The 26,580-nt window shown below is 42.5% G+C and overlaps 1 protein-coding gene across 2 annotated transcripts; it reads left to right on the forward strand.

Annotated features, from left to right (window-relative positions):
• The first annotated feature begins 1,535 nt into the window (after positions 1 to 1,535).
• LOC139166305 (inhibitor of apoptosis protein-like) lies at positions 1,536 to 25,205 on the forward strand. 2 transcript variants are annotated; one of them, XM_070749669.1, is made up of 9 exons: positions 1,536 to 1,728; positions 6,813 to 7,701; positions 7,814 to 7,913; positions 9,967 to 10,045; positions 12,537 to 12,585; positions 13,578 to 13,820; positions 21,644 to 21,895; positions 22,901 to 22,942; positions 24,157 to 25,205. In XM_070749669.1, exons 2-9 carry the CDS (start codon positions 6,849 to 6,851, stop codon positions 24,348 to 24,350), a joined length of 1,812 nt encoding a protein of 603 aa, XP_070605770.1. In that variant the 5' UTR covers positions 1,536 to 1,728; positions 6,813 to 6,848; the 3' UTR covers positions 24,351 to 25,205. The 2 variants fall into 2 exon arrangements, with proteins under 2 accessions (XP_070605770.1, XP_070605769.1); XM_070749668.1 differs by having other exon boundaries at positions 1,563 to 1,728; positions 5,866 to 7,701.
• Positions 25,206 to 26,580: the final 1,375 nt, after the last annotated feature.

The following is a 26,580-nucleotide window of genomic DNA, read 5'->3' on the forward strand; positions in this document are numbered from 1 at the left end:
AGACCTCCAAGGTCCTTTTCAAAATTGTGGGTGGGGGCAATATGTTGACTTTCTGCAAACCTGCATGGAAGCCTAAACGCTATTGCTATTATAGTCCGCTGCTCTCTATATAGGTCCAGATGAAGAGGTCCAGCTGTTGAAGTCACTACAAGCAGGAAGCATTCAAACACTTGCCCAAGCCTTATCCTGCAAAAAAAAAAAAAAAGCCAAAAAGTCCCCCAAACCCAGACTGAAAGCACTGCAACTTACCAAAATCCACAGAGAGGAGCGGCATATAAGTCAAATAAATAAATAAATAAATAAATAAATAAATAAATAAATAAAATCCAAAAATCTAAGGCGTGCATTGCAAAATCCATTTGCAATGCATGCCTTAGATTACCCCCCCCTTCCGTTCCTTTGTCCCTCTGTCCCCCTTTCCGATGGGATACTCCTCCAATGTTTATGACATGTTCCAAAAGGTGGGTGATGGACAAATTCAAAAAGCTTGGTTCTTTCCCCTCCTCTACCAATTTCCACCCACCAAGTCTTGATGTCCACGGCGTCCTGTCCCACAGTCCTGCAGCCTGAAATTGGTGATTCTCCATGTGGGTCTCTTAGCAGAATATTATTATTATTATTATTATTATTATTATTATTATTATTATTATTATTAATTAGATTTGTATGCCGTCCCTCTTTGCAGACTATATAGTAATAATAATAATAATAATAATAATAATAATAATAATAATAATAATAATAAAACAGCAGCAACACAATGATGATGATAATAATAGCAATAATAATAATAATAATCCAATTAGGAATATTCTGAACTCGTTTGCAAATCAGATCAGGGTCCTTGGGTCTCTTAGCAGAATATAATAATAATAATAATAATAATAATAATAATAATAATAAAAACAGCAACAACACAATGATAATAGCAATAATAATAATAATCCAATTAGGAAAATTCTGAACTCTTTGCAAATCAGATCAGGGTCCTTGGGTCTCTTAACAGAATATAATAATAATAATAATAATAATAATAATAGCAACAACACGATGATGATGATAATAATAATAATAGCAATAATAATAATCCGATTAGGAAAATTCTGAACTCGTTTGCAATTCAGATCAGGCTCCTTGGGTCTCTTAGCAGAATATAATAGTAGTAGTAGTAGCAGTAAAAATAATAATAATAATAATAATAATAATAATAATATAACAATAACATTAAAAATAATAGAAACCAGCAACAACACAATGATGATAATAATAATAATAATAACAATAATAATTCAATAAGGAAAATTCTGGATTCGTTTGCAATTCAGAGATCAGGCTCCTTTTCCCCCGAAGCGGGAAACGAAGACGCGGCATTCGAATTAATTGAAACGAACAAACAAAGCGCAGCGCTACAAAGGAAGCACCGCTCCGCCCTCGCCAAATCAATTGGCGCATGCGCACCCAGAGGCGGCCCTACGCCCTTTTATTCAGAACCCGTCACGCCCTCTTAAAAGGAACTCCGCCCTCTTTTCTTTCCTTTTCAAAGAGGGTGGGAAGTTTCCACAGGGGGCGGGGCTTCAGTTAAGCTTCGGCCGTTTGACGGTCTTTGCGGATCCTTTCCCCCTCCCCCTCCCTTCCCCCCACCCAGCCCGCCCTCCTCCGCGACGGTGTACATGTATATATAAAGTTTGCGCTACCTTTTTGCTTGAAGACTAACCGGCGGTTGCGGCGGTAAGTGGGGGCTGCGCACGCGTGGTGGGGGGTAGGGAGGAGGGCGTGGGCGGTGTTTGCTGGGGTGGCGTCTCTATGGACACGTTGTCTCGCGAGGGGAGGGGGCTGGGGAGCTGATATATTGGGGTGCTTTGTGTGTATGTTTGTGTGTACCTGTGTGTTTCTATACACTGTGTGTGTTTGTGTGTGTGTGTGTAAACTGCTGTTTTGACACTGACTTGATGACCCATTTTCTGGTTACGCCTTAAAAGCCTTTAAGGTGGAAACAATAGGATATTGATTTATGATAGATCCGGGTAGAAAATGTATAATTCATGTATGTTTTGTTGTGACTTGTGATATGCATGGAAGTATATATGGAAATTATGGAGGGGAAAAAATTAAAAAAAAAGCCTTGAACTTTTTAATTGCGTAAGAGTTGTGTAAGTTGCCGTTGCCAAACAAGGGGGAAGTTGTGAACCCCGCCTCTTGAGACTTGGCGCTGCCTTTGCTTTTTTTTTTTTGAGGGAGGGGGACCTTGCTGATCCCCCCGGGTTGGAGAGGGTTGAGCCTTGGGGAAAGAAGACCACCAGGAAATCTCAAGGCTACATCTGGAAGAAGACAATTGATGGACAGGTTTTGCCCTCACCAGCCCCTTTATCAAATAATAAAGGGTGCATCTGTGCAGTGGTCAGAAGTGAAGCCTGATTCAAAAGGCGGCTTTAACCTTATTTTTTTGCCTTTTTTGGGTAGGGTGGAATGGTAGCTTTCCTCAGTAGATCCAGTGGTGAAGAATCCCGAAAGCTGCACTCCAACAACACCTGGACCAGGGGTGGGCAATTAATTTTGCCATAGGGCCGCATGACAAATTGGGATGGTTTTAGAGGGCCGGAATAATATAATTAACTCAGTTCTACCCAATACTGCATATTATGGGGTAGAACTGAGTTAATTATATTATAATTATAAATTATAATTATATATTATATTAAATATATATAATTATATATTATATCTTGAACACCCGGTTCTTCTCTAGAAAAGTTATATATAATAATAGATTTGTATGCTGCCCCTCTCAGAGGACTTGGATTGGCTCCAAGAGCCCTGAGATTTCCCTGTGGTCTTCTTTCCCCCAAGGCTCAACCCTCTCCAACCCACGCAGAGATCAGCAAGGTTCCCCCCCCCAAAAAATTATATATATTATAATTATATTATAATTATAAATTAATTGCCCACCCCTGGTATATAGTACAGTATACATATGCTGGTAACAGATGCTGAATGAAAAAAGCTGAAATCATTTGGTCATTCTCACTTCCCTATAATTCCAAATTATGAAACATTATGATCCAGATTCTGGACGATTATATAGCACTAGCATTTAGACTTATATAATGCTCTCTAAGCAGTTTACAGACAGTAAGCATATTGCCCCAAACAATTGGGGTCCTCATTTTACCGACCTTGGAAGGATGGAAGGCTGAGTCAACCTTATATGCTTTTAAGATTATACTGGATCTGAAAATGTAATGAATTGACCAAAACCAATCTAATGACCTTTAGTTGGGTCAGGGTGGATTTTCCACAGTTCCCAGTTGCCTGGGAATAAATTATTGGGGTTACACTCAGATATATTTGGATAGATTCATGTTGGGAAGGCTATCTGAGGATATTGAAGTCTCTGGGTCTTTCTTAGAAATAAGTCTGTCCTTACTGATAAGCTTCTTAGGGAGCTTATCAGGGTTTTTCCTGAATATAATTTTTTAAAATGAAGTTGGCTGGAATTATTAGGACAACAATATTGCTTATATCTTTCTTTGGAGCTAGAAAAGTGAGGTTCAAATGTTATCCTGATCCTGTAAGATTAGAAGATGAATTTTCTAATGAAATGAAGGAATAACTTGTGGGTAATTCTCAGTGCCCAGGGTTACTGGATTCAGATGAATTATTGGAATTAAGTGCAATTGACTAAAGATGTGTAAACATTTACTGCTTTTGATCATGTCCATCGGGTGAAATTCAAAAAAATTTCCCTACTGCTTCTGTGGGCGTGGCTCGGTGGGTATGGCAGGAGAAAGATACTGCAAAATCTCCATTCCCATCCCACTCCAGGGAAAGCATACTGCAAAATCTCCATTCCCTCCCCACTTCTGGGGGAAGGATATTGCAAAATTTCCATTCCCACCCTACTCTGAGGCCAGCCAGATGTGGTATTTGCTGGTTCTCCGAACTACTCAAAATTTCCACTACTGGTTTTTCAGAACTTGCTGAATTTCACCCATGATGTCATGTCCATGATCTATTTAAGGCTACTACTGTGATTTTAACAAAAATTGGCTAGATATGAACAAGATATATAGCAGATGGCTTCACTTGATGGTAATCTGTGTCTACTTTTATACAGTCCTTGTAATTTAATTATATTTGTTTCCTAACAGTCATTCCACACATTTAATTATAATAGTACTGATGGAAGGAGAGTATTGGTAGCTCAGGGTTGAAATGGGGAGTCCCTTGTGCTCTCTGAGCTTGGTTGTTCTCTTCCAGATGTTTCATTACCCAAACTGGATAACATAATTACTGCTACCTAGCTGGATAATGAAAAATCTGCAGCCAAGCTCAGAAAGCACAAAGGATCTCTAATTACAACAAAGACAGACTTTAGAAGTTTCCCCATCTCAGTTATCCTGGTGCTTTGGATATCCATCTGATCTCCAGATGAATTTGTTATGATACAAGTCTAATAATAATAATAATAACAACTACTCTTCATCCTTTGCTTCCCATTGAGTATCTTAAATTAATATTAGGCCATTGCAGTTGTACACAATGTTAATTATGATTAGTCGTTGGGTAGTAAAGAGATAACAGCTTGATAGAAGATGGATACATTATTTTAGGAGCTTTTGGAAAATAGTTTTATCCATTCTTCATTTTCCAGCTCCAGTCCTTAATAGTTTCTTAATAGGTTTTCCATTTGTAAATCTCTTTATACTTCTAAATGTCTTGCACTGCCAGATCACCCAGAATTGCTGGTTTCTGAGTTGGGTTACACCTATTTTGGATCTCTTATAAATTCCTTGTTGGGAGTTGACATAAAAGTTTAATAAATTATTAACTTGCCTGAAACTCATTTACATTTATATCCTAAAGTATATTTACCTTTTAAAACTTGGCTTCTCTCCATGAAACCATTCTTTCCCACCTCATTTCTAAATAAGGTATGCATATTCACTAGTGTTTCTATGATTAGACAAAAGGGATCAGACATATACATGTGTGTGTATGCCACATTAAAGTGGTTCTTGCCATAACAGTGATCAAAAATTGTCTAAGCAGATTTCTACAATTTCTTTTTGAGGAGTCAAGAATAGCTCATCTGATTATAGATCTAAGTGTTTTTGACTGTAGTTACATCAACTGGTATTAGCCACACTGACTGCAACAAAGAGATGTTCTTGTTATTAGTTGCAAAGTCGTGTCCGACCCATTGCGACCCCATGGACAATGTTTCTTCAGGCCTTATTATTAGAGGTGTAAATGTTTGGAAACCACTAGATCAGGAGTAAGCAACCATGACAACTATGGACTCGGGAATTCTGGGAGTTGAAGTCCACAGGTCTTGAAGTTGACATTGTTGCCCATCCCTGCACTAAATGATCTGGTCCTAAAATAGATCTTTTTCTGTTTACTATAGCAACTTTATGTTAAGGAGGTTGGAAATCCAGGGTTATTTTTGTAACATAGAAAAAAAAAAGACAGATGTTACTTTCTAGTGGCAGCTAAAATGCACAGTAGAGTTGACGTTTTTATCTAGGGGAAATTTTAAGTATTAGTTTGAGGTACTAAAGAGTGTTGGGGCTTGTTCCAAGCTATATAGTCAATTTTGAGTTTTAGAAGTTGAACTCTGGAATATTTGAATTTGCAAAGGTTGAGTCACTCATCTATAAATTGATGATTTATATAGATACAGTAAGATATTGTGTGTGCACTTTTGGTCTTTTTGTGACTGATGAACCCCAAGTTTTAAAACTTTTAATCTAAAAACATAATCATGGAATAAAGTTTAAACTTTATATATGCATTATTTATAACAGTTTATATACAAAGTTAATTGTCGCTTAAAGGAGCTTATGTGTTTTTCTTTTCATGCAGGTTTCACTAACCTGAAAAAAACATATTTTTTTGTCCTTTTGTAAACATTTCTCCTTGTGATTACCATACTACATTATGGCTGCTTAAGCCCCCTGAAAGGACTAGAGTCTGAAGTTTGGGAGATAATTTTTTGCATATTCAAATTGGTTTTTGCCACTATGCAGGGTAGCTGCACCCACTTATCAAACATTATCTGCAATGATATTTTGATTAATATATTTAAACTGCTGTTTTGGGTTCGACTCCATAAACGTATTAAATTTAGTAATCCTTTAATAATAATAATATTGAAGCCTGACTGAAAATTCACTATAGTTGTGAGATTATTAAAAAAAGACAAATGTCCAAGCCTGTTGAAGAGTTTTGGTGACCAAAATTCTTTTGATCACATTTCACTGATAAGTGTCAGGATAGACTTTTTTGTGAAGTATTACAGAGTGAAATGGCATATTGATAAGAAAAAAATGGTTTCTTATTGTAAGGAGAGGTTTTCAAAGATGTGCATTTGATTTAAGTTGGCTTTTCTGTAGTACCACACAGATAGTCCCTCTTAGATGCATTATTTTGACCTTGCTCTTTGAGAAATAAAAGTTTAAAAAATATTCCTCTATTATTTCATTTGGGAAGAATTGAGATTCATTGGGACAGAGATCCCATGTGTATTAACTTAGAAGCCAAGCCTTAATTGTTTCTTCAAAACGTCCCTTATTTTAAATACGCTCCTCCCTCATTTTAGTAATGTGTAATTATAGAAGAAAAAGGAACTACCATATTTTTTAAAAGTCTCGATTTTGAAATGGACCAAATTACCCTGGCAAAAAGGAACTACTAAATTGAAATAATAAAAAAAGAAAATAAGGATTGCATGTAATGTTAACTTTCAGCTTTTATTTTATTATGGCCTGGAAGTTGATAAGAATTGCACAAAATTATCTCCCAAACTTCAGACTCGTCCTTTACTCTTCTCCTGTTTTATCTTCATCATGAATGTTATTGACTCTTTTCGGCCAAAACTGAAGAATGACGCAGAGATGAAAGAGCTTAAGTATGACTTGTCGTGCGAACTCTACAGGATGTCTACATACTCCACTTTTCCATCGAATGTACCAATATCTGAAAGGAGTCTTGCTCGAGCTGGTTTCTATTACACTGGTGTGAAAGACAAAGTGAAATGTTACAATTGTGGCTTAATGTTGGATAACTGGAAAAAAGGCGACAGTGCCCTGGAGAAGCATAAACAGCTCTACCCCAGTTGCAGTTTTGTCCAGAGTCTGACTTCAGTGACTAACCTTGGATCCTCGTTCCGTTCTGCCTTTTCCCCTCCAGCTATCTCTGGACTTAACATTTCGCATGCGTCAATGCAAACCTTGAGTTTGGGTCAAGTTGGGTATTACAGTGGGAGCTTTTCCAGTTTCCCTCACAATCCAGTGACATCTGCACCCCTAGAGGATCTGTCCCACTTGAGACCAAAGGTTTTCAACCCCTCAATGAACACAGAAGAAAGCAGGTTGCTCACTTTCAAGGCATGGCCCCTGGCGTTTATGTCCCCTTCTTCTTTAGCCAAAGCCGGGTTTTATTACGTAGGGCCTTCAGACAGGGTGGCTTGTTTTGCCTGCGGTGGTCAGTTGAGTAATTGGGAACCAAAAGACAATGCTGTATCAGAACATCAAAGGCATTTTCCAAACTGTCCTTTTGTGGAGCAAATTCAGAACAACGTGACCGCCTTTAATTTGGACATGGAAAACTACAAAGGCCGTTTCAGAACCTTCCAAAACTGGCCAGTTACCGTTCCGGTTCGTCCACAGCAACTGGCAGATGCTGGTTTCTATTACGTGGGTAAGAATATGTTCTTTTATGGTTTTGGATTTAATCTGATTTTTTTTCCCAACAGTTTAAATTCACTGTTTGCCTTTCTCTGTAATAACTTGATGAAATGTTTGTTGTTCAGGTCGCAATGATGATGTCAAGTGCTTCTGTTGCGATGGTGGACTCAGGTGCTGGGAGACTGGGGATGACCCATGGGTGGAACATGCTAAGTGGTTTCCAAGGTATTCTTCAATTTTTCCTCCAATGTAATAACAAAGAGGTTATTATAATACTCTTGTCCTATTGAAAGTAGAACTGTTTCTCTGGAAAGGATTCCTTGGTGAGATCTATTTGTTGAGATTCAAGAAACGAATCTAAAGTTTTGGAGAACACATAGAATTATTAGCTGTCATATCTTGCGTAGAACTAAACTTTAAGATTACCAGAATTGTCTGAAAATCCATTGAGATGTAGTTGCACATTTTTCATCCAGTCACCCAGATACAGTCGCCATATATTGTTGGAGAAAAATGTATAGTTGCATTATTTACTTGAAAAGAGGTTGTTCATACACAGTTTTTGTGTGTATTTGCAGAGCCATAATAAAAACACACAGAGAGAAATGTTGTCTGCTTGCTTGGAGCATATTCTTAGCTGCTGTGGAAAGCAAGATAATGATTCAAGATTCATTCTTACCCTAGCTGTTTCAGAAGCTATTTTCAAAAGTTCTGTTGGGTTAAACAATATTTACATTTTTAACAATAGCAATAGCATTTAAGACTTGTTATACCGCTTACAGCCCTCTCTAAGCGGTTTACAGAGTCAGCATATCACTCAACAATCTGGGTCCTCATTTTACCCACTTTGGAAGGATGGAAGGCTGAGTCAACCTTGAAACCTGGTGAGATTTGAACTGGCGAACTACAGCCAGCAGTCAGCAGAAGCAGCTTGCAGTACTGCACTCTAACCACTGCGCCACCAAGGCTCGTTTTTAAAGAACAGTAGATACTAAAGTATTTAACAAAGCTGTTTTACCTAAGTTCTAATCAAGTATTGCAGTGATTGGATTGCATTCTGAATAACTGAAGTTAGATTTTTTTAAAAGTGATTTTAATCCAGGGAATGGAATAAATAACTCATTTTGGCCCATGGGGTTGAGCAAAACCTTAGATATGAATTAAATTTTGGCTTACATTCTAAGGCTTTGGGCCAAACAGCCCTTAAGATAGGGTTTCTACAAAAATTCAGTTCTTGATTTTCTAATACAATTGTATCTAATAAAGATTCCATTTGTAGTGAAGCACTAATAATTTTGGGATTATTTTGAGATGTAATAAACAGGATATAAATTGAATATAAAATGAAGACTACTATATACTTATTACCTGCCTCATAGAGGGGATTCATTGGTTTTGATTCAGTGTTGAATGGGTAATAAAGTTTTTCAAATCTAATTCTGTTTTTGACAGCTTGACTATATTTAATGCTTAACTATAATGTTTCAGTGTACAGTAATACCTCGTCTTACGAACTTAATTGGTTCCAGGAGGAGGTTCGTAAGGCGAAAAGTTCGTAAGACGAAACAATGTTTCTCATAGGAAACAATGTAAAACCAATTAATGCTTGCAAGCAAAAAATAATAATTCAAAAACGGTGCTCCACTGGGCGCCGCCCCCCGGCTGTCACCTTTTGAAACAGCCGGGCGCTTCTCAGCGTTCTCCCGATTGCTGAACCCGGAAGTTCGGCAAAAGTTCGGGTTCGGGAGGCTGCCAAGAAGCCCCGCTGCCCAGCTGTCACCTTTTGAAACAGCCAGGGGGGCTTCTTGACATTCTGAACGTTGAATCTGGAAGTTCGGCGTTCGGGTTCGGGAGAATGCCGAGAAGCGCCGCCGCCCGGCTTTCACCTTTGCAGAAGAGCGCGGAGCTGTTGGCCGGTCGGGAGGCTCAAATGGAAGTGGGGAATCCCAATAGGGAAATCCATGGGCGGAGCTTTGACGGCACGGAGACGTCCTTCCTGGCTGGCCGAAACGTGGACTTTTGCCGAACTTCCGGGTTCGGCGTTTGGGCGGCGGGTTTGTAAGGCGAAAAAAGTTCGTAAGAAGAGGCAAAAATTTCCCGAACCCTGGGTTCGTATCTCGAAAAGTTCGTATGACGAGGGGTTCGTATCACGAGGTACTACTGTATTATTTAATAAACATACCTTTGGCCCAATAAGCGCATTGTGGCTAATAAATATTCTTAAAAGAGCAGATATGCTGGATATTAAAACTTATGCTTGCTTATGCTTTTCTTTTAGTTGTGAATATCTGATTTATAGGAAGGGTCACGAATTTGTCCGCCAAGTTCAAGCAAGATATCCCCATCTTCTTCAACAGGTATGCAAGTACTGTTGCATTTTCAGTTATAGCATGATGTGCTTTTTCATTTGCAGTAAACCCATTTGTTGAGAGAATTAATCTGTTTTCATAACTGAATGCTACCTTGAACTTTATCTGATCAGACTGTATTTACAAGGATAGGGTGAGCTTTGGCAGGCAGGCAGTACTTTGAGGTAGGAGGTTTAGACTTACAGCCCCTTTATTAATATTGTCTCTAGCAAGGACACCACACTGTGATTTTGTAAAAGAACAGTGCAATCCATTTGTTTCAGGCTCTAACCGAAACCATAGAGGCTGTGAAAAAAAGATTAAGTTTTATTAGATTTGTATGCAGCCCCTCTCTGAAGACTTGGGGCGGCTCACAACAACAATAATACAATATACAGAGTACAAATCCAATATTAGATTAAATTTAAAACCCATGAATATTAAAAACAATCGTTACTGCACAATCACACCATTCTCATGTATTATAGTCAGAAAAAAGGTGGTGGTGGGGGAAGAGACAGTTAGTCCCCCCATGCCTGGCGACATAGATAAGTCTTCATCTTGCGGAAGGCGGGAAGAGTGGGGGCAATTTGAATCTCTGGGGGGAGTTGATTCCAGAGGGCTGGGGCTGCCACAGAGAAGGCTCTTCCCCTGGGTCCTGTCAAACGCCATTGTTTATTCGATGGGATCCGGAGAAGGCCAACTCTGGGACCTGATTGGTCCCTGGGATTCGTGCGGCAGAAGATGGTCCCGCAGATAAAGCATTATAATGAGAAAACAGTCTGCTCCTAGACCAGTGATGGTGATTGAGCCATTAAAGGCTATAAATATGCTGCCAAATCACAGCCTGTAAAAAAGTTATATAAAATTGGATAAATAACAGGCATGAGCTGTGTTGACTGTTGTGGATAAGCAGTAAAAGTAGCATTTTAGTTGCAACTGATCTCTTAGCAATTGTTTGAAGTTTATGATGGACCTCCCCAGGGTTATTACAACCCAGATTCAAAATTCTGATGGACTCCTCCCACCCCACCCTCACAGTCACATGACTGCATTTGGTTGCTTGGCAACTGCTCTGCATTTACAGCTGTTTGCAGCATCCTGTGGCCACATGACTGATTTATGGTTTTTGTTGGGGTTTTTTGGGGGGCTGGAACTGGTGTTTTATTTCTGTTGCATGGTGACCTGCTTAATAGACTAGCATGACTTATGATCATAATTCAGAGCCCATTATTACACAAACACACATTGATTTAGCACATTATTACACAAACATGGCAACACTGTACATAATGAGCTAGGATGTCATGCAGTGTAGCATGGCATTTTAATCAAAGTACAGTGATCTCTCGGTTAGCGCGGGGGTTACGTTCCAAGACCTCCCGCGGTAACCGATTTCCGCGTTATACTGGATGCGGAAGTAAAAACCACCATCTGCGCATGTGCACCATTTATTTCATTTCCGCACATGCGCAGATGGTGGAGTTTGCGTGTGGGCGGCGGGGAAGACCAAGGGAAGGTTCCTTCAGCCGCCCAACAGCTGATCTGCTCCGCAGCGCGGAAGCAGCGAGGAACCGAAGATGGGGTTTCCCCGTTGCCGCGCTGCGGAGCGGATCAGGTGTTGGGCGGCTGAAGGAACCTTCCCTTGGTCTTCCCGCCGCCCAGGCAAAGGGGAAACCCCAAGATCACTTGCCGCTTGCCGTATTGCAGCTTGGAGCCTTGCTTCGCCTCCTTCGCTGCAATACGGCAAGCGGCAAGCGATCTTGGGGTTTCCCCTTTGCCTGGGCAGCGCTGGGGCCATGCGGAGCCGCTCATCTAGGGGGGCGTGGACCGGCAAGGTGCCCTCCGCTCTCTCTCTTTCTCTCCCTGTTACCGGTGTGGTATAAGAGAGAGAAAGAAAGAGAAAGGAGGGCGACTTGCCAGTCTACGCCCCCCTGGATGAGCGGCCCCGCATGGCCCCAGCGCCGGACTCCGCCGTTGCCTCCGCCTCTGCAGCTGAGAGGCCACGTCCACCCCCTCCTCGGTGTCCCCGGCACCCAGCGTCCCCACGCCGCCTCCACCTCCCGGTAATGCGACCGACCTCTGCCTCTCTCTTTCTCTCTCATATACCACGCCGGCAACAGGGAGAGAAAGAGAGAGAGAACTAGCGTGGACTTATTTTTTAATATTTTATTTTTTTAATTAATATTTTTTGAAAAACCGCGTTGCAGCGTTTCGCGCTAATCGAGACCGTGCTAATCGAGGGATCACTGTACATGCAGATATTTAAGGTGAAGATTCACCAGTTCCCCAAAAATTAGTGGCACCCAGATAATTTGGGATTATAATCTGTGGACAATTCTCAAAATGTTGCAGCCTCAATCGATTTGGCAGAATCTTATTGAGAATGATTGGATAAATGTATTACTGTTAGCAAACTTTTTGTGAACAGTGGATCCTTTTACAAAGCAAATATTTCCTTCTAAAAATCTGTGTGTTTTTTTTGTTTTTTGTGTTGTAGTTGTTATCCACTGCAGATACACCTGTAGAGGAAAATACAGAAGTACCAAGTAAGTGTTTTGATTTGTTTATTTTGTGTCTTTGGGTTGATTACCTCCCTAGAGTTTTTCAGACTGTTTTCCATTGCCTCCTTCTTAAGGCCAAGATAGAATAACTAACCCAGGCTTACCCAGCTGTTTTTGTGCCAAGGCAGGACTATAATGTCAGATCTTCTGATTTTTATAGCCCACTCCTTCATTGTAACAACCATGCCAAACTGGCTCTTATCAGAAGTTTGATAGCAGTTATAAAATAGGCATGGAAATGTAGCACACATTTATCCTTGATGGTCTGTAGCAGTTTTGTTATTGTTAGTAAGAGATTTTGTCATGGTTTATAAATCAAACATCCCTGAAGCTGACCATTCAAATTTAAACTTAATCAGAAACATATAATTTTGCAATAAAATCAAGTTGCCCTATAAACATAAATGAAAATTATCCTGTTTTAACTGCTTGCTTAAAATCCCAATAGACCTTTTTTAAATCACCAAAGCCCTCTGGTGGTGAATATGATTATATATATATATTTCTTAATTACTATGAGTTGCCAATATTTCTTCTAGAATAAAAGATCTGTTGAAGAAGCTAAATTTAAACCTAAAAGCAAGTGGCATAATTCAATGGTGTATACAAGGCCTGAATTTGAGGCATTATTGTCTAATTATGACTTTTTCAAGCAGTGGGACTAACGAAGCTGATATGAGTCAGAGAGAGAATAGGGAATAGCAAACTAAATTGACCGAAGGCTTGACTCAAGACATGGCATCTTCATATATTCACATTCTGTTTTTGAAGAATGTAGCTAAAATATGTATTTTTCATATTTCTTAGGAATATGATCTTGTTTTTTTAAGGAAACATCTTGGTTTTGCAATATCTTAGATGTGGGAGCATGTAGAGAAGTGATTCTTTTTCATCTGCCTTGTTTTTTAACTATTTTGAACCCAGTAAAATACTTTGATATTTTGAGAAATAATGCTAGAATGTTTCTCTTGGAATAGTTATCCGTTTTGAACCTGGTGAAAATACCCCAGAAGATGCCATCATAATGAAAACACCTATGGTGGAAGCTGTTTTGGAGATGGGATTTAGCAGAAAACTAGTCAAACAAACCATTCAGAGTAAAATCTTAACAACGGGGGAAAATTACAGAACAGCAAATGATCTTGTGTCTGACCTTCTTAGTGCACAAGAGGAGAAGAAGGAAGATGAGAAGGAGGATCCATCAGAAAAAGTAACCTCAGGTACATAAAAAGTTTCAGAATTTCATTTTGATGAATTTTGCTGCTTGAGTCAAAGACCCCCCTTTTTTCATCTTGGATGGGGCGTTTTCAAAGTCTAATGAACTCTGATAACGAGAGACCACATTCTCCGTACTGAAGGAGCGGGTCCAGCAGTCACATGGGGTTGCTCATGTCCAATCCGGTGGAACTGAGCCTAGTGTTAAAAAAGCTTGCCGGATCCGCCCCTTCCCCAGAATTCGCTCAGTTCGCATATCCTGCGGTTGTATTGTGATAGCTCGTTCAACATTCTAACACCTTCCCTTCGATCTTTTCCTTCAAAAGTAGTAAGAATTGTTTTACCATTATTATTTACTTGCACGGATAGCGCCAGCCGTTTGAGGCTCGGCTTTTTTCCTTTGGAGAAGTTGCGGTTTCGTTTTCCCCCGGCGGTTTTGCCGTGTACGATTCCCGCGGCCGCTTGTGGATTCCTTTAATCCTTTGGCCTGGAGGTCTCGGTGCAAGTATTGATTTATTTATTCATTATTGTAATATGATTAAAGGGCTTTAATATACCTCCTGCGGAGTGAGACGCCTTTCTAGTCTCCTGGACTTAGTCGATCGCTTCCCCTTTAAAAATCCTATCTCGGAGCGATTTTTCGGCGCGAAGGCCTTCGCGCCCATTTTTAAATTTAGGCCTCTCGTGTTGGCCTTCTGCCAGCCGCGTAGGCCTCAGTCCACCGCGTGGATCCCGGAGCGGGCCTTGGGACGCCCAGGCTTAATTCTCCACCGGCTAAGCCTCCAACCAGAGTGCCTTGGTTTACTTAATTAAAAAGTTTAGGGAGGCTGGGCCCCGCTGGATCTGGGGACACGAACTCTGGGTTTGCCCAGATTGCCCTCAAGTCTCAGCAGCTTCGAGGCCTCGAAGCAGGATCCATTCCTCTTGGGAAGTACTTGAAATTCTTCTCCTTAATTATTCAGTTATTGGCTCAGCCTTGTCTTCTGTTAATTGTCAGACTATGGCTACTTTTCCCAAGAGAGGCACAACTAAAGGTCCCAGAGAGGCCAGGCCTACAGGCGATGAAATTACTAGTATCCCCCAGGCCTCTTCCTCCTCTTCTCCAGGGGCCCGCCCCTCGACCAAGGTCACCAGGGCCGAGAAGAGAAGGGACCTAGCCCTACAAAGAATCCATGATAAATCAGCAAAACGTTTGAAAGTACAGGCCCAAGTACTCAGTAGTCAAGACCCCCCAGAGGCTTCTAGTCTACCTCCTTCTGGGGTCCCTGTGTTATCTCTGGATGAGCCTAACCTAGACAGACCCCAACCTAATCTATGGGGCATAGGTCCAGAGGAACCAGATATTATTGAAGATTCCCCCCAGCCAGGATCCTCCCAGGCCTTTAGGGATTCTTCTGCCATTCCTGCTGATATTTCTAGTTTACCTCCTGAGTTCCAATCTATTTTTTTCTGTGTTGTCCAAGGCCATTGATGCCAAACTCTCCTCCATCAATGAGCTTTCCGTACTTCCTCCTCCTCCTCGTCCCTCCCGCCCCTTGGGTTCCTCCCCAGCGGTTAGAGCTCCTATTCAGGAGGATTCAGATTCCTCTCAGGACGAATATGAGGATTTGGAGGATGATGAGGATCCCTTTCAAGGCCTCTCAGATGATGAGGAATCCCAAATAAAGGTTCCTTCTCCAATTACTATTTTTCCTTCTCAATTGTTCAAATCTCTCCTCCTCAAAGCTAGAATTTCTACGGGATTAGCGGCCCAGGAGAAACAAGCCTCTACTTCCACTGATCCCCCGGAGGAGAACTTACCTTACTTCACAGAGGAACAGGAGGATAACGAGGTAATTCCTATGCCTAAATTGTTTAAAGATGCCTTACTTAAACAGTGGGATTTCCCAGCCTCTGGCCTTAATCCCTCCACCAAGGACAGAAAATTGTACAAACTTTCCTCTTCCTATGAAGAGCTCCTCTCCTTTCCTAAACCGGATGAACCTGTCAAGATCCTTCACTCGGCAGCGGCTGTGCCAGGCGAAGCAGAGGAAGTCCTCCGCCCAGAGGACAAGCGGATTGAACAAATGCTCAAAAGAGGATTCACCGCAGATTCCTGGGCCATTAAAAGTTCTGCAGCAGCTTCCTTTTTCTCCAGAGCCATGCTTCTGTGGCTTCGCCAACTACAACAGCATATTCCTCCCGATGACTTGAGAGGTCAACAAGACTTCAACAAGGTCTTTGCAGCTGCCCAGTACGTGGCTGATGCCACCTTGCAATCTACTAGATTTTCTGCTAAGTCTATTGCAGCTTCTACAACGGCAAGAAGACTCCTATGGATTCGCCCTTGGCAAGCGGGAGTACGCCAGAAGTGGCAGTTATCCCAGGGTCCCTTAAAGCGCGATCTTCTTTTCGGTGATCTTCTGGATCCACTCCTCACGGAAACCACGGACAAGAAGAAAGTCTTGGGCCCAACCACCAAAAAGGCTACCAAAATGCAGTCCTTTCGTCGCCCAGGGCGCCAGCCAGATCAAGCGGCTTCCTATCAGAGATCTCCAGGTCAGTATTCCCCCCGCTTTCGTTCCCAAGGTAGGAACTCCAGGGGCAGAGGTTTTCGCTTCCAAAGGGGAGCGTCCTCTAACAGGGCTTCAAAAAAACCTAGATGGTAATTTTTCCTCAATTCCCATAGGGGGTCGCCTAGCCCATTTCGCCTCTAATTGGCGTCTCACCTCCAAGGACCCCTGGGTCATTGACACCGTTCAAACAGGCCTTCTGTTAGAATTTGTTTCTCCTCCCCCGAAACGTTTTATTTCCTGCCCTTCTCCCAGGTCATCCTCAGATTGTAACCGTATGGAGGAGGCCATTTCTCATTTATTGTCAATCAGAGCCATTCAACCGGTCCCTTCCGGTCAGAAGGGCCTAGGATTTTACTCCATCCTATTTATGGTGCCAAAGTCCTCCGGAGGTTGGAGAGCTATTTTGGATTTAAAGAAGCTGAACCTATTCATCAAATATAGGAAGTTTAAGATGCACTCCTTATCTTCTATTTTGGCCGCCATCCACACGGGAGATTTCATGGTCTCTTTAGACCTCACTGAGGCCTACCTTCACATTCCTATAGCCAAGTGCCACAGAAAGTTTTTACGTTTCTCCTTTCAAGGTAGGCATTTCCAGTATAGGGCAATGCCATTTGGCCTTTCCTCGGCCCCTCGGGTCTTTACAAAGCTCTTGGGGTCCCTGGCGGCCTATATCCGGGCGTCTCCCATCCACATTTTATGTTATCTTGATGATATTTTGATTCATGGGAACTCCCTAGAGAAAGTGATTTCAGACCTGTCTGTCACCATGTCAGTCCTTCAGGACCATGGATTTTCCATCAACTTTGATAAAAGTCATCTCCAACCTTCCACATCCATTTTACACCTGGGTTCCATTATTAATTCAGAATCCTCCCAGGTTTTTCTCTCTCCCGAGAGAAAATTCAGTATAGGGGAGTTAATTTCCAACATTTTATCCAAAACTTTAGTATCCATAGTAACTCTGTCTTCCCTTTTGGGGAAGATGGTGTCATGCATAGGCATCATTCCCTGGGCTCGCCTTCATGCTAGGGAACTTCAGTGGCTCCTATTACCCTTTCAGAGATCGGGGCACAGCAACTCAAATCGTCGCATTGTCATTCCACCAAGTGTTCGCAGATCCTTCAAGTGGTGGAAGTCTCCGGCCATGGACAAAGGATCCCCGTTCAGGTGCCCGGATCAATTTGTCATCACCACAGATGCCAGTCTATCGGGATGGGGCGCCCACGCCCAGGGGATGATAGCCCAGGGCACGTGGTCCCCGGAGGAAGCTTCCAGGCCAATCAATTGGCTAGAATTAAGAGCCGTTTCTCTGGCTCTGAAACATTTCTCTCCTCGCATTCCCAACCGGCACGTTCTCATTCTCACCGACAACATTGCCACAAAAAGCCATATCTGCAGACAGGGGGGCACGAGATCCAAGGCTCTCATGAGGGAGGCCCTCAAGTTAGGCCTTTGGGCGGAAAAACATCTTCGGTCGCTCCTAGCCGACCACATCTCAGGGAGCCTCAACGTCCAGGCGGATTGGCTATCTCGAGCAACGATAGACCCAGGAGAGTGGAACCTCCATCAGGACCTGTTCCATCAGATCTGCCTCAGATTCGGCCTACCTATTCTGGATCTCTTCGCGACCAATGCGAACGCCCAACTCCCTCGCTTCTTTTCCAGATTTCCATCCCCGGGAGCGGAAGCAATCAATGCCCTCCGGAGCCCATGGCCGCCAGGCCTACTTTACGCTTTTCCTCCAATTCCAATTCTCCCGGACGTGATTCACAAGGTCCTCACCGAGAGGGCCCGATTGATCTTAATCGCCCCTCATTGGCCCCGCCGACCCTGGTTCGCGGATCTCCAACAGCTGTCCGTTCAGGACCCCTGGCGACTCCCCGTTTCGGGGGATATGCTGCGGCAGGGGGCCTCATTCCATCCAGACCCGGAGTGGTTCCACCTCACCGCCTGGCTGTTATCAGGAGAGACTTAGAACTGCGTGGTCATGACCCCGATACAGCGGAGGTCATTTTAAGGGCCAGAAGGAGTTCGACCAATCGAATCTACGACCACACGTGGTCCAAGTTTCACCAGTGGTGCCTACAGGAAGGCCTCTCCCCTCTGTGCATTCCCATACACAGAATCATCTCCTTCCTTATGCAAGGCTTCCATAAAGGACTTTCTACCAGCACCCTCCGGCGTCATCTGGCAGCCATTTCATCTGTCCTAGGGGGCCCCCGCAGACAGCCTCTCCGATCCTTTCCAGAGGTTCAGGAATTTCTCAAGGGCATAGCCAACCTCAGACCTTCCAAGGTCCACAGGTATCCATCTTGGGATTTGCCTCGGGTTCTCCATTCCCTCACGCAGGCACCATACGAACCCCTAAAATCAGCGTCCCTAAGGTACTTATCCTTTAAGGTAGCATTCCTGGTGGCTATTACCTCTGCTCGACGCATTTCGGAGCTGGCTGCCCTCTCAATCAGGCAGGACCTTTGTCAGTTCCATCAGGACAAGGTAGTCTTGCGACTGGACCCTACCTTATTACCCAAGGTCAGTTCCATGTTCCACAGAACTCAGGATATTGTCCTACCTTCCTTCTGCCTCCAACGAGACCATCCATTGGCAATTAGATGGCACACTCTGGATCTTATTAGAGCGCTGAGAATCTATATCCAACGCACAGGACCCTTTCGGAGGTCAGAAGCACTGTTTATAGCCTATCACCCCAGAGTCATGGGGACCAAAGTGTCTTCAACAGTAATAGGCCGTTGGATCAGAGGGACTATATCTAAGGCCTATGAATCGGCCTCCCTCTCAGTTCCAAGGAACATCACAGCGCATTCCACCAGAAGCGCAGCCACCTCGGCCGCTTGGGCGACTCAAGCCCCGTTGGAGGAGGTCTGCAAAGCAGCCACTTGGGCCTCGCCAAATTCCTTCATCAGGCACTACAAGATTGATGCTTACGCTTCAGCGGACGCTGCCTTCGGCAGAAGGGTACTCCAATCCGTTATCTCACACGATAGCAATCTAATCCCACCCTAGGGACCATCTATTGGGTATGTCCCATGTGACTGCTGGACCCGCTCCTTCAGTACGGAGAATAGGCGTTGATTGCTTACCTGAACGCCTCTTCTCGTACGGTGAGCGGGTACAGCAGTCACTTCCCGCCCTTGTATGTGTCTTCCTTACCTTTCTATAATCCTTTTTTCCTCTAACAATAAGAGTTGAACACTACAGAGCTTCACAGCTGAGCCTAGTCTATGGATTCGCGAATTCTGGGGAAGGGGCGGATCCGGCAAGCTTTTTTAACACTAGGCTCAGTTCCACCGGATTGGACATGAGCAACCCCATGTGACTGCTGTACCCGCTCACCGTACGAGAAGAGGCGTTCAGGTAAGCAATCAACGCCTATTTTCATTCAAAGTTATTCCCATTATTAGATGTGGCCAGGGTAGGTAGAAGACCCTCAAAATAGATTAAGCCAATCTGTTAAATCTAAAAAAGAGTGCAGAGAAGAGCAACAAAGATGATTAAGAGGACTGGAGGTTAAAACATATAAAAATGGTTGCTAAAATTGATTTTGTCTAGTTTAATGGAAAGAAGGAGAGACATGACAGCAGTGTTCCAATAACTCAGGGGTTGCCACAAAGAAGAGGAAGTCGAGCTATTTTCCAAACATCTGAGGGCAGACAAGGAGCAATGGGTGGAAACTAATCAAGGAGAGAAGTAACTTAGAACTAAGGAGAAACTTCCTGACAGCTAGACAGTAGAACAATTAAGGGAACAACTTGCCTCCAGAAATAGGAAATGCTCCAACACTGGAAGTTTTTAAGAAGAGATTGGATTACCATTTGTATGAAATATTGTAGGGTTTCCTGCCTAAGCAGGGGGTTGGACTAGAAGACCTCCAAGGTCCCTTCCAACTCTGGTATTCTATTCTAAATATTTAGATGAGCTTCAATAGAGATCAGATCAAATTCCAAGCTTAGCAATGTGCAGGCACCCTGGAGCAAATGTAAAAAGTCTTCTTAAGAACTTTGCCTTATTTTCAAAGGGATCCTGTTACTGTATTTACAAACCTGCATGCCATAACTAAGGTATCTGACGGCTTTATCCTGTAAATCTTAATAGCTGCCTGGACATGTTTGTTACCATTGTGACTCACCAAAAGAAGTAGCATTTGTGAAACCTTCCACCTATATTCTATTGGTTCTTTTTCCAAGATGTTAGGGCAGAGAGGGGAAAAAAACCTCCCAGAGCTTTTAAAGGGCTTAGCCTGGTTAGTATAAATGCTGTCAGTTTTCTAACCGGTATGCATATAATAGAACCTGTTGACAACATAGTTGCTATAGTTTTGTGATGACTGAATACAAGGCAGTTTCTCATATAACAAAGGGCAAAATAACTTCTCAAGCCAACTTAGGGCATTACAACAATGGCTGTATTGTTTGCGTGCATGGGAGCCAAAATAGGGTTATTAGCTATGTGGGAGGGTGGTGAAACTATTGAATTTGTATAAAAAATGGAAAATTATTGTTAGAGGTAAACAGGAATTGCCTTTCCCAGCACCCAGGAGCACTCTGCAGTCCTCCCAAAGCCTCTTCATGCCCTGTTTTCGTGAAATCAGGGCACATAGAGGGTTTGGGAGATCTGCAGAGTGCTCTTGGGGGCTGGGGAGGACAAAAACGGAATTGTTTTCGTGAAAAATGGACCCATTTTCTGCCTCCCAAATCCCACACACATCACCCTCCCCAGTCCCCAGGAGCACTCTGCCAACTTCCCAAACCCTTTGCACCGCCTGTTTTTTGCAAAAATTGGATGCATGGGGCAGGGTTGCGGGAGGCAAAAAATGGCTTTATTTGGTGTATAAGACAGCCCAACATTACAACCCTCTTTTTTGGGTGTGTGTGTAGGTGTTACTCCAATAAAACACGGTATATAATATATTGATCATGCCAATTCTATCTGTTGGTTTCACCAACATATTAAATTATGCTAGTTTATGTGCCATTGTAGGAGTCATCTAATTGGAGGTTGAATTTTAAAACGGTGTTAAAAAGTTCCTTTCAACAAAGGCGGTAGATATGTTGGGTTTTGTGAATCTGGAAAAGTATGTTTTTATGAGGTTAAAAAAAAGAAATACTGCATTATATTCATGATGCCCCCATTATGCCCTTCTTCTGGATGAGTTCAGAATCTGGGAAATGTCCACTTTTACTCAGATTTTCTGCTAAAACTGCTAATAGAAAGGTTTGCCCTGTCTCATCTTTTCATTTATTATATTTCAGATCTGGCTTTAATCAGAAAGAATCGAATGGCATTGTTTCAGCGCTTGACACGTACGCTTCCTATCCTGGAAAGTTTATTAAGTTCCAAAGTAATAAGTGACCAGGAATACCAAGTTATCAAACAAAAAACCCAGACCTCTTTGCAAGCCAGGGAGCTGGTCGATACCATCTTGGTGAAAGGAAGTTCTGCAGCAGACATATTCAGAAATTGTTTACAGGAGAGTGATCCTGCGTTGTATAAGGATTTATTTGGTGAGTTTCTTAGAAAAATGCTTTGAATTGTCATTTTCTTGAGAAGTGATAACCCTAGTCTACTGTAAATCCGGATTTATGAGTTTTCCACAAGAGTTACAAACAGTTTTTCCCCTCTTTTATGAAGTAGATAACGCAGGGGAAATTCTGTTGATTAGACTTCCCAAAAGCAATTTGCTTTTATGCTAATGTTCTGTCGAGCTCTCTGGTAGAATCCTCCCGAAAATGCACAGATACAATTTCAGACACACACACGTTTGACAATTCAAAACAATGTTCTTTATACCGAAAATGCAAATAAACGGAGCACTCTTTTGATATAGCAAAGAGCACTGGTCTCCAAACAAACTGGTAATTTGTACAAGTCCCTTATCAGTTCTGTGATACTTAGCTTGCAGCTGTGAGGCAATTCACAGTCCTTCTTCTTTCACAAAGTGAAACACACTTTGCCCTGGTTTAGTTTCAAAGCGGGGAAAAATCAGCACACAAAGGTCAAAGTCAGCAAAGCAGGCATGAAACACAAGGATCAGATAATCCTCCACAATGGCCAAACCCACAGGCTGCTATTTATAGCAGCCTCACTAATTACCACAGCCCCACCCAACCACAGGTGGCCTCATTTTCTTTGATAATAATCTCTCAGTTGTTGTTGCCTATGCATCGCTCTCTGCATGCATGGCTGTATCATTAACTTTTGTTCTGAATCCAAAGAGGAGCTAGATAATTGATCTCCTTCTGAGCTGTCTGCCACTCTCCTCCTCACTGTCACTCATGTCTTCTTGGTCAGAGGAGCCTTCATCAGCAGATTCCACTGGGGGCGGGGAAACAGGCCTGCAGCATGTGGATGTCTCCCCCACATCCACAGTCCTTGGGGCAGGAGCTGGGCCAGAGCTAACCACAACAGCTAATAATTGTTAAGCAGGGTGGGCTAGAGTTTATCTGCATTATAATGAATCTGAAGTAATTTGTTACTTGATCTAACAATATTTAACTTATTTTCTGTAGTGGAGGAGAATATGACATACATTCCAACGGAAGATGTTTCAGGTAAACAATTTACTAAATAGACACAAATGGCATTTGGAATATAAGGATTGCAATGTTTTTAAGTACAGGTTATGATGAAGTAGCTCATAATAGTAGTTACGGATGTTTATAAAACTAATCTGGGTTAATATTAATTATGAGTGTTTCGAAATTTAATTTGGTGAGATGGATGCACATGGACTGGAAAATCTTAGGGCCTGAAATAGAGTATTCTTCCTTTCTTCTGGAGAGTCTCAACATAAATTAGTGATAGGATCCAATCTGGGTCAGTCAGTGGCACATTCTGATGAGAGAGTAGTTCTCTGAGGAGATGGGCTCCAACAAGAACCCAAAAGCTCAGAATCTCTGGTCCTGGTGAATGACCCAGATTGGATCCCGCAACATTATCCTGGGACACATGGAGTGATGGGCTGCCAAAAATTTTACTGCCACTGTGGGCGTGGCTTGATGGCCATGTGACTGGGAAGGAGTGACTTGCTGGCCATGTGACCAGGTGGGAGTGGCTTGACAATCATGTGACCAGGGTGGCTTAAACATCATGTGACTGGGTAGGAGTGGCTTGCTGACCAAGATAAGCTTTCAAATAGGTGCTTGGATTCTTTTCAGCTGATTAAGTCACATTATTTGAATAGCCACCAAAAAGGCCAAATGATTATTTGTTAAAGAGCATAGTAACATTTTAAGGTTTTGCACTGAACCCACAAGGTTCAGTGGATTTGTATGCCGCCCCGAGTCTACGGAGAGGGGTGGCATACAAATCCAATAAATAAAATCCAATAAATAAGATAATTGCTATAAAAGTTCAGTTCTAGATAATGATTAAAGTGATTAAAACATGGCTAAAAACATACTATTTAATTATTTCCTATATTTAAAGTAATTAAGGATCATACTAAGGTATGGAAAGGAAACACAATAAAAATTATTAAGTATTCAATAAATAAATGTATATTCAACTTCTTTTTATTGATATTGTTATTGTAAGCTGCCCTGAGTCCTTCGGGATTGGCCATAGAAGTCGAATTAAATAACTAACTAACTAAATAAAAATAAATAAATAGTGCATAAACTTATTAACAACCCCCCCCCCCCCCACTGCGCTTTCCTTTATAAATTCATGGATTTAGGAAGAGAAAGGGTTGCAAATGGCAAGGAAGGGAGGGATAGTTCAAAATGTTATTTTTGTATAGATAATAAAGAATCTTTAATTGCAGGTCTACCTATGGAGGAACAACTGAGACGGTTGCAAGAGGAGAGAACATGCAAAGTCTGCATGGACAAGGAAGTGTCCATTGTCTTCATCCCCTGTGGCCATTTGGTTGTTTGCAAAGAATGCGCCCCTTCCCTTAGGAAATGCCCTATATGCAGAGGAACCATCAAAGGCACAGTGCGAACATTTCTTTCGTGAAGAAGATCAACCGTGCTGGTTTTTTCTCTTCAAGCAGCATTGTGGGGGCAGTACACTGGTAGCTGAAATGGATCTGTGCGTGCGTGACCAGTGGGCGGGCGCACTCATTCGGGAAGATTTGGCTTCTGTGCATGCGCAGGAAGCAAAATCTTGCGAGGACACACACATGCGCGTGCATGCACGAGGAGCCAAGCCCTTGCGCGCCCGTGCATCTTCTCGCAAGATTTGCTTCCTGCACATGTGCAGAAACCAAATCTCGCTCCGACGCATACGTGCACCCGTCACATGCATGCGCCCCCTGCTGGTCACGCGGAGTTGCATGCACATCAGCACCAATAGCGGTGGTATGTTGGAACCCCTGCCTGCCCCCCCAAGGATACATTTTCATGCTTTCCCCGAACAACAGTAAGCTAATTCACAACATCTTGATGCTTCAAGTATCTGCAAGATACAATCTAAACTGCAGCTCAGTATACTGATGAAGGTCTCAAAGTTGATGCCTTGTGAGATCAATTATCTCTTAACTGACATTATTTGGGGATCTGTATAGGCTAGACCTTTTCAGGACATGATTTCGTAATGGTTTGGAGTGACAAAAGAGTGAATGGTGATTTGTGTATTAATGTTTTCTACTGTTAAATAAAAGAAGCTGTTGAGACCAGATTGTTGGGGGCAATAGACTGATTGTAAACTGCTTAGAGAGGGCCGCAAAGCACTCTAAAGCAGTATATAAGCCTAAGTGCTATTGCAGCTTATGATTTTAAAAGTCTGGAAAGATTGCTTGGTGTAACTCGTTGGCCAGTTGAAAATATATTTTATTTACCATAAATAAAACTTTGATGTTATTGAAACAAACATTCTAGGTCTCTTGTATCATTGTATCGTTCTACAATCATTCATTGTAGAATACTTGAGTAATGTGTTTCGGTGAAGTTTTTTTGGCTTCCGCACATGCTGAAATACGGGCACACTTGTGGCTCCATGTGCAATTTTGATACCTCCACAGGTGCAGAAGCAAAATCATGTTGGCCCTGCTAGCATTCATGAGCCGCAGCGGTGAGCCCAATTTAGCGTTCCAGCTAGCAGCCCCCCCCCCCCCCCCGGTAGTCCAACCATAAACTTATATTCATAGTAAACAGCGATATCTCGTCTTACGAACCCCTTGTCATAAGAATTTTCGAGATACAAACCTGGGGTTTAAGATTTTTTTGCCTCTTCTTCTGAACTATTTTCACCTTATGAACCCAAGTTGCCGCTGCTGGGATGCCCTGCCTCTGGACTTCCGTTGCCAGCCGAAGGCTTCCCTCCCTGGGAAACCCCACATCTGGACTTCCGTTGCCAGCAAAGCGCCCGTTTTTGCACTGCTGGGATTCCCCTGCAGCATCGCAAAAACACGGAAGTCCGGAGGTGGGGTTTCCCAGGGAGGGGAGCCTCGGGAATCACAGCAGCATAAAAACAGGCACTTCGGCTGGCAAAAGGGGTGAGTTTTGGGCTTGCACGCATTAATCGCTTTTCCATTGATTCCTATGGGAAACATTGTTTCGTCTTATGGACTTTTCACCTTACGAACCTCGTCCCGGAACTAATTAAGTTCGTAAGACAAGGTATCACTGTATTTGGAACATACAGAATTAGCTGAATTCATCCACACATCAAACCATCATTCGCACACTTGCATCATCCATTGATTCATGAGATCGTCAATGACCATTTAGCCTGATGTGAACAAAACCACAGATTTATTTCAACCATAATAATTTTGCCTTCTACCTGAAGTGGCAAGCTCAAGACATTTTGAAAGTGGTAACATTCCTGCATGGACCATTGGTGTAGCAGATTCATATGAAGGCAAGTTTAAAAAAAACTACTGGACTTCTAGATGGGGTAAAAATAGAAGTTCATCTCCCAAATTCCCTAAGGAGATTGTATTGCAGAGAGGGGGACACAAGTATACTGTTGTGGTCTTGATTCTGCTTTTTTAAAAAAAGTACAGGAAGTCCTCCACATATGACCATTCACTTACCATCTGTTTGAAGTTACAACAAAGCTGAAACAAGTGACTTACAGCCAATCATCACATTTACAACCACTGCATGTGATTGTGAATTGGGCACTTAGCAGCCACCATCTATTTATGATCGTTTCAATCAGGGTTGAAATTCAGCAGGTTCCATAGAACCGGTGGTGGCGATTATGCACAGCTTGGAGAACCGGTAAATCGCACCATTGA

The sequence above is a fragment of the Erythrolamprus reginae genome, chromosome 4 (assembly GCF_031021105.1).
Source record: "Erythrolamprus reginae isolate rEryReg1 chromosome 4, rEryReg1.hap1, whole genome shotgun sequence".
Taxonomy (NCBI): domain Eukaryota; kingdom Metazoa; phylum Chordata; class Lepidosauria; order Squamata; family Dipsadidae; genus Erythrolamprus; species Erythrolamprus reginae.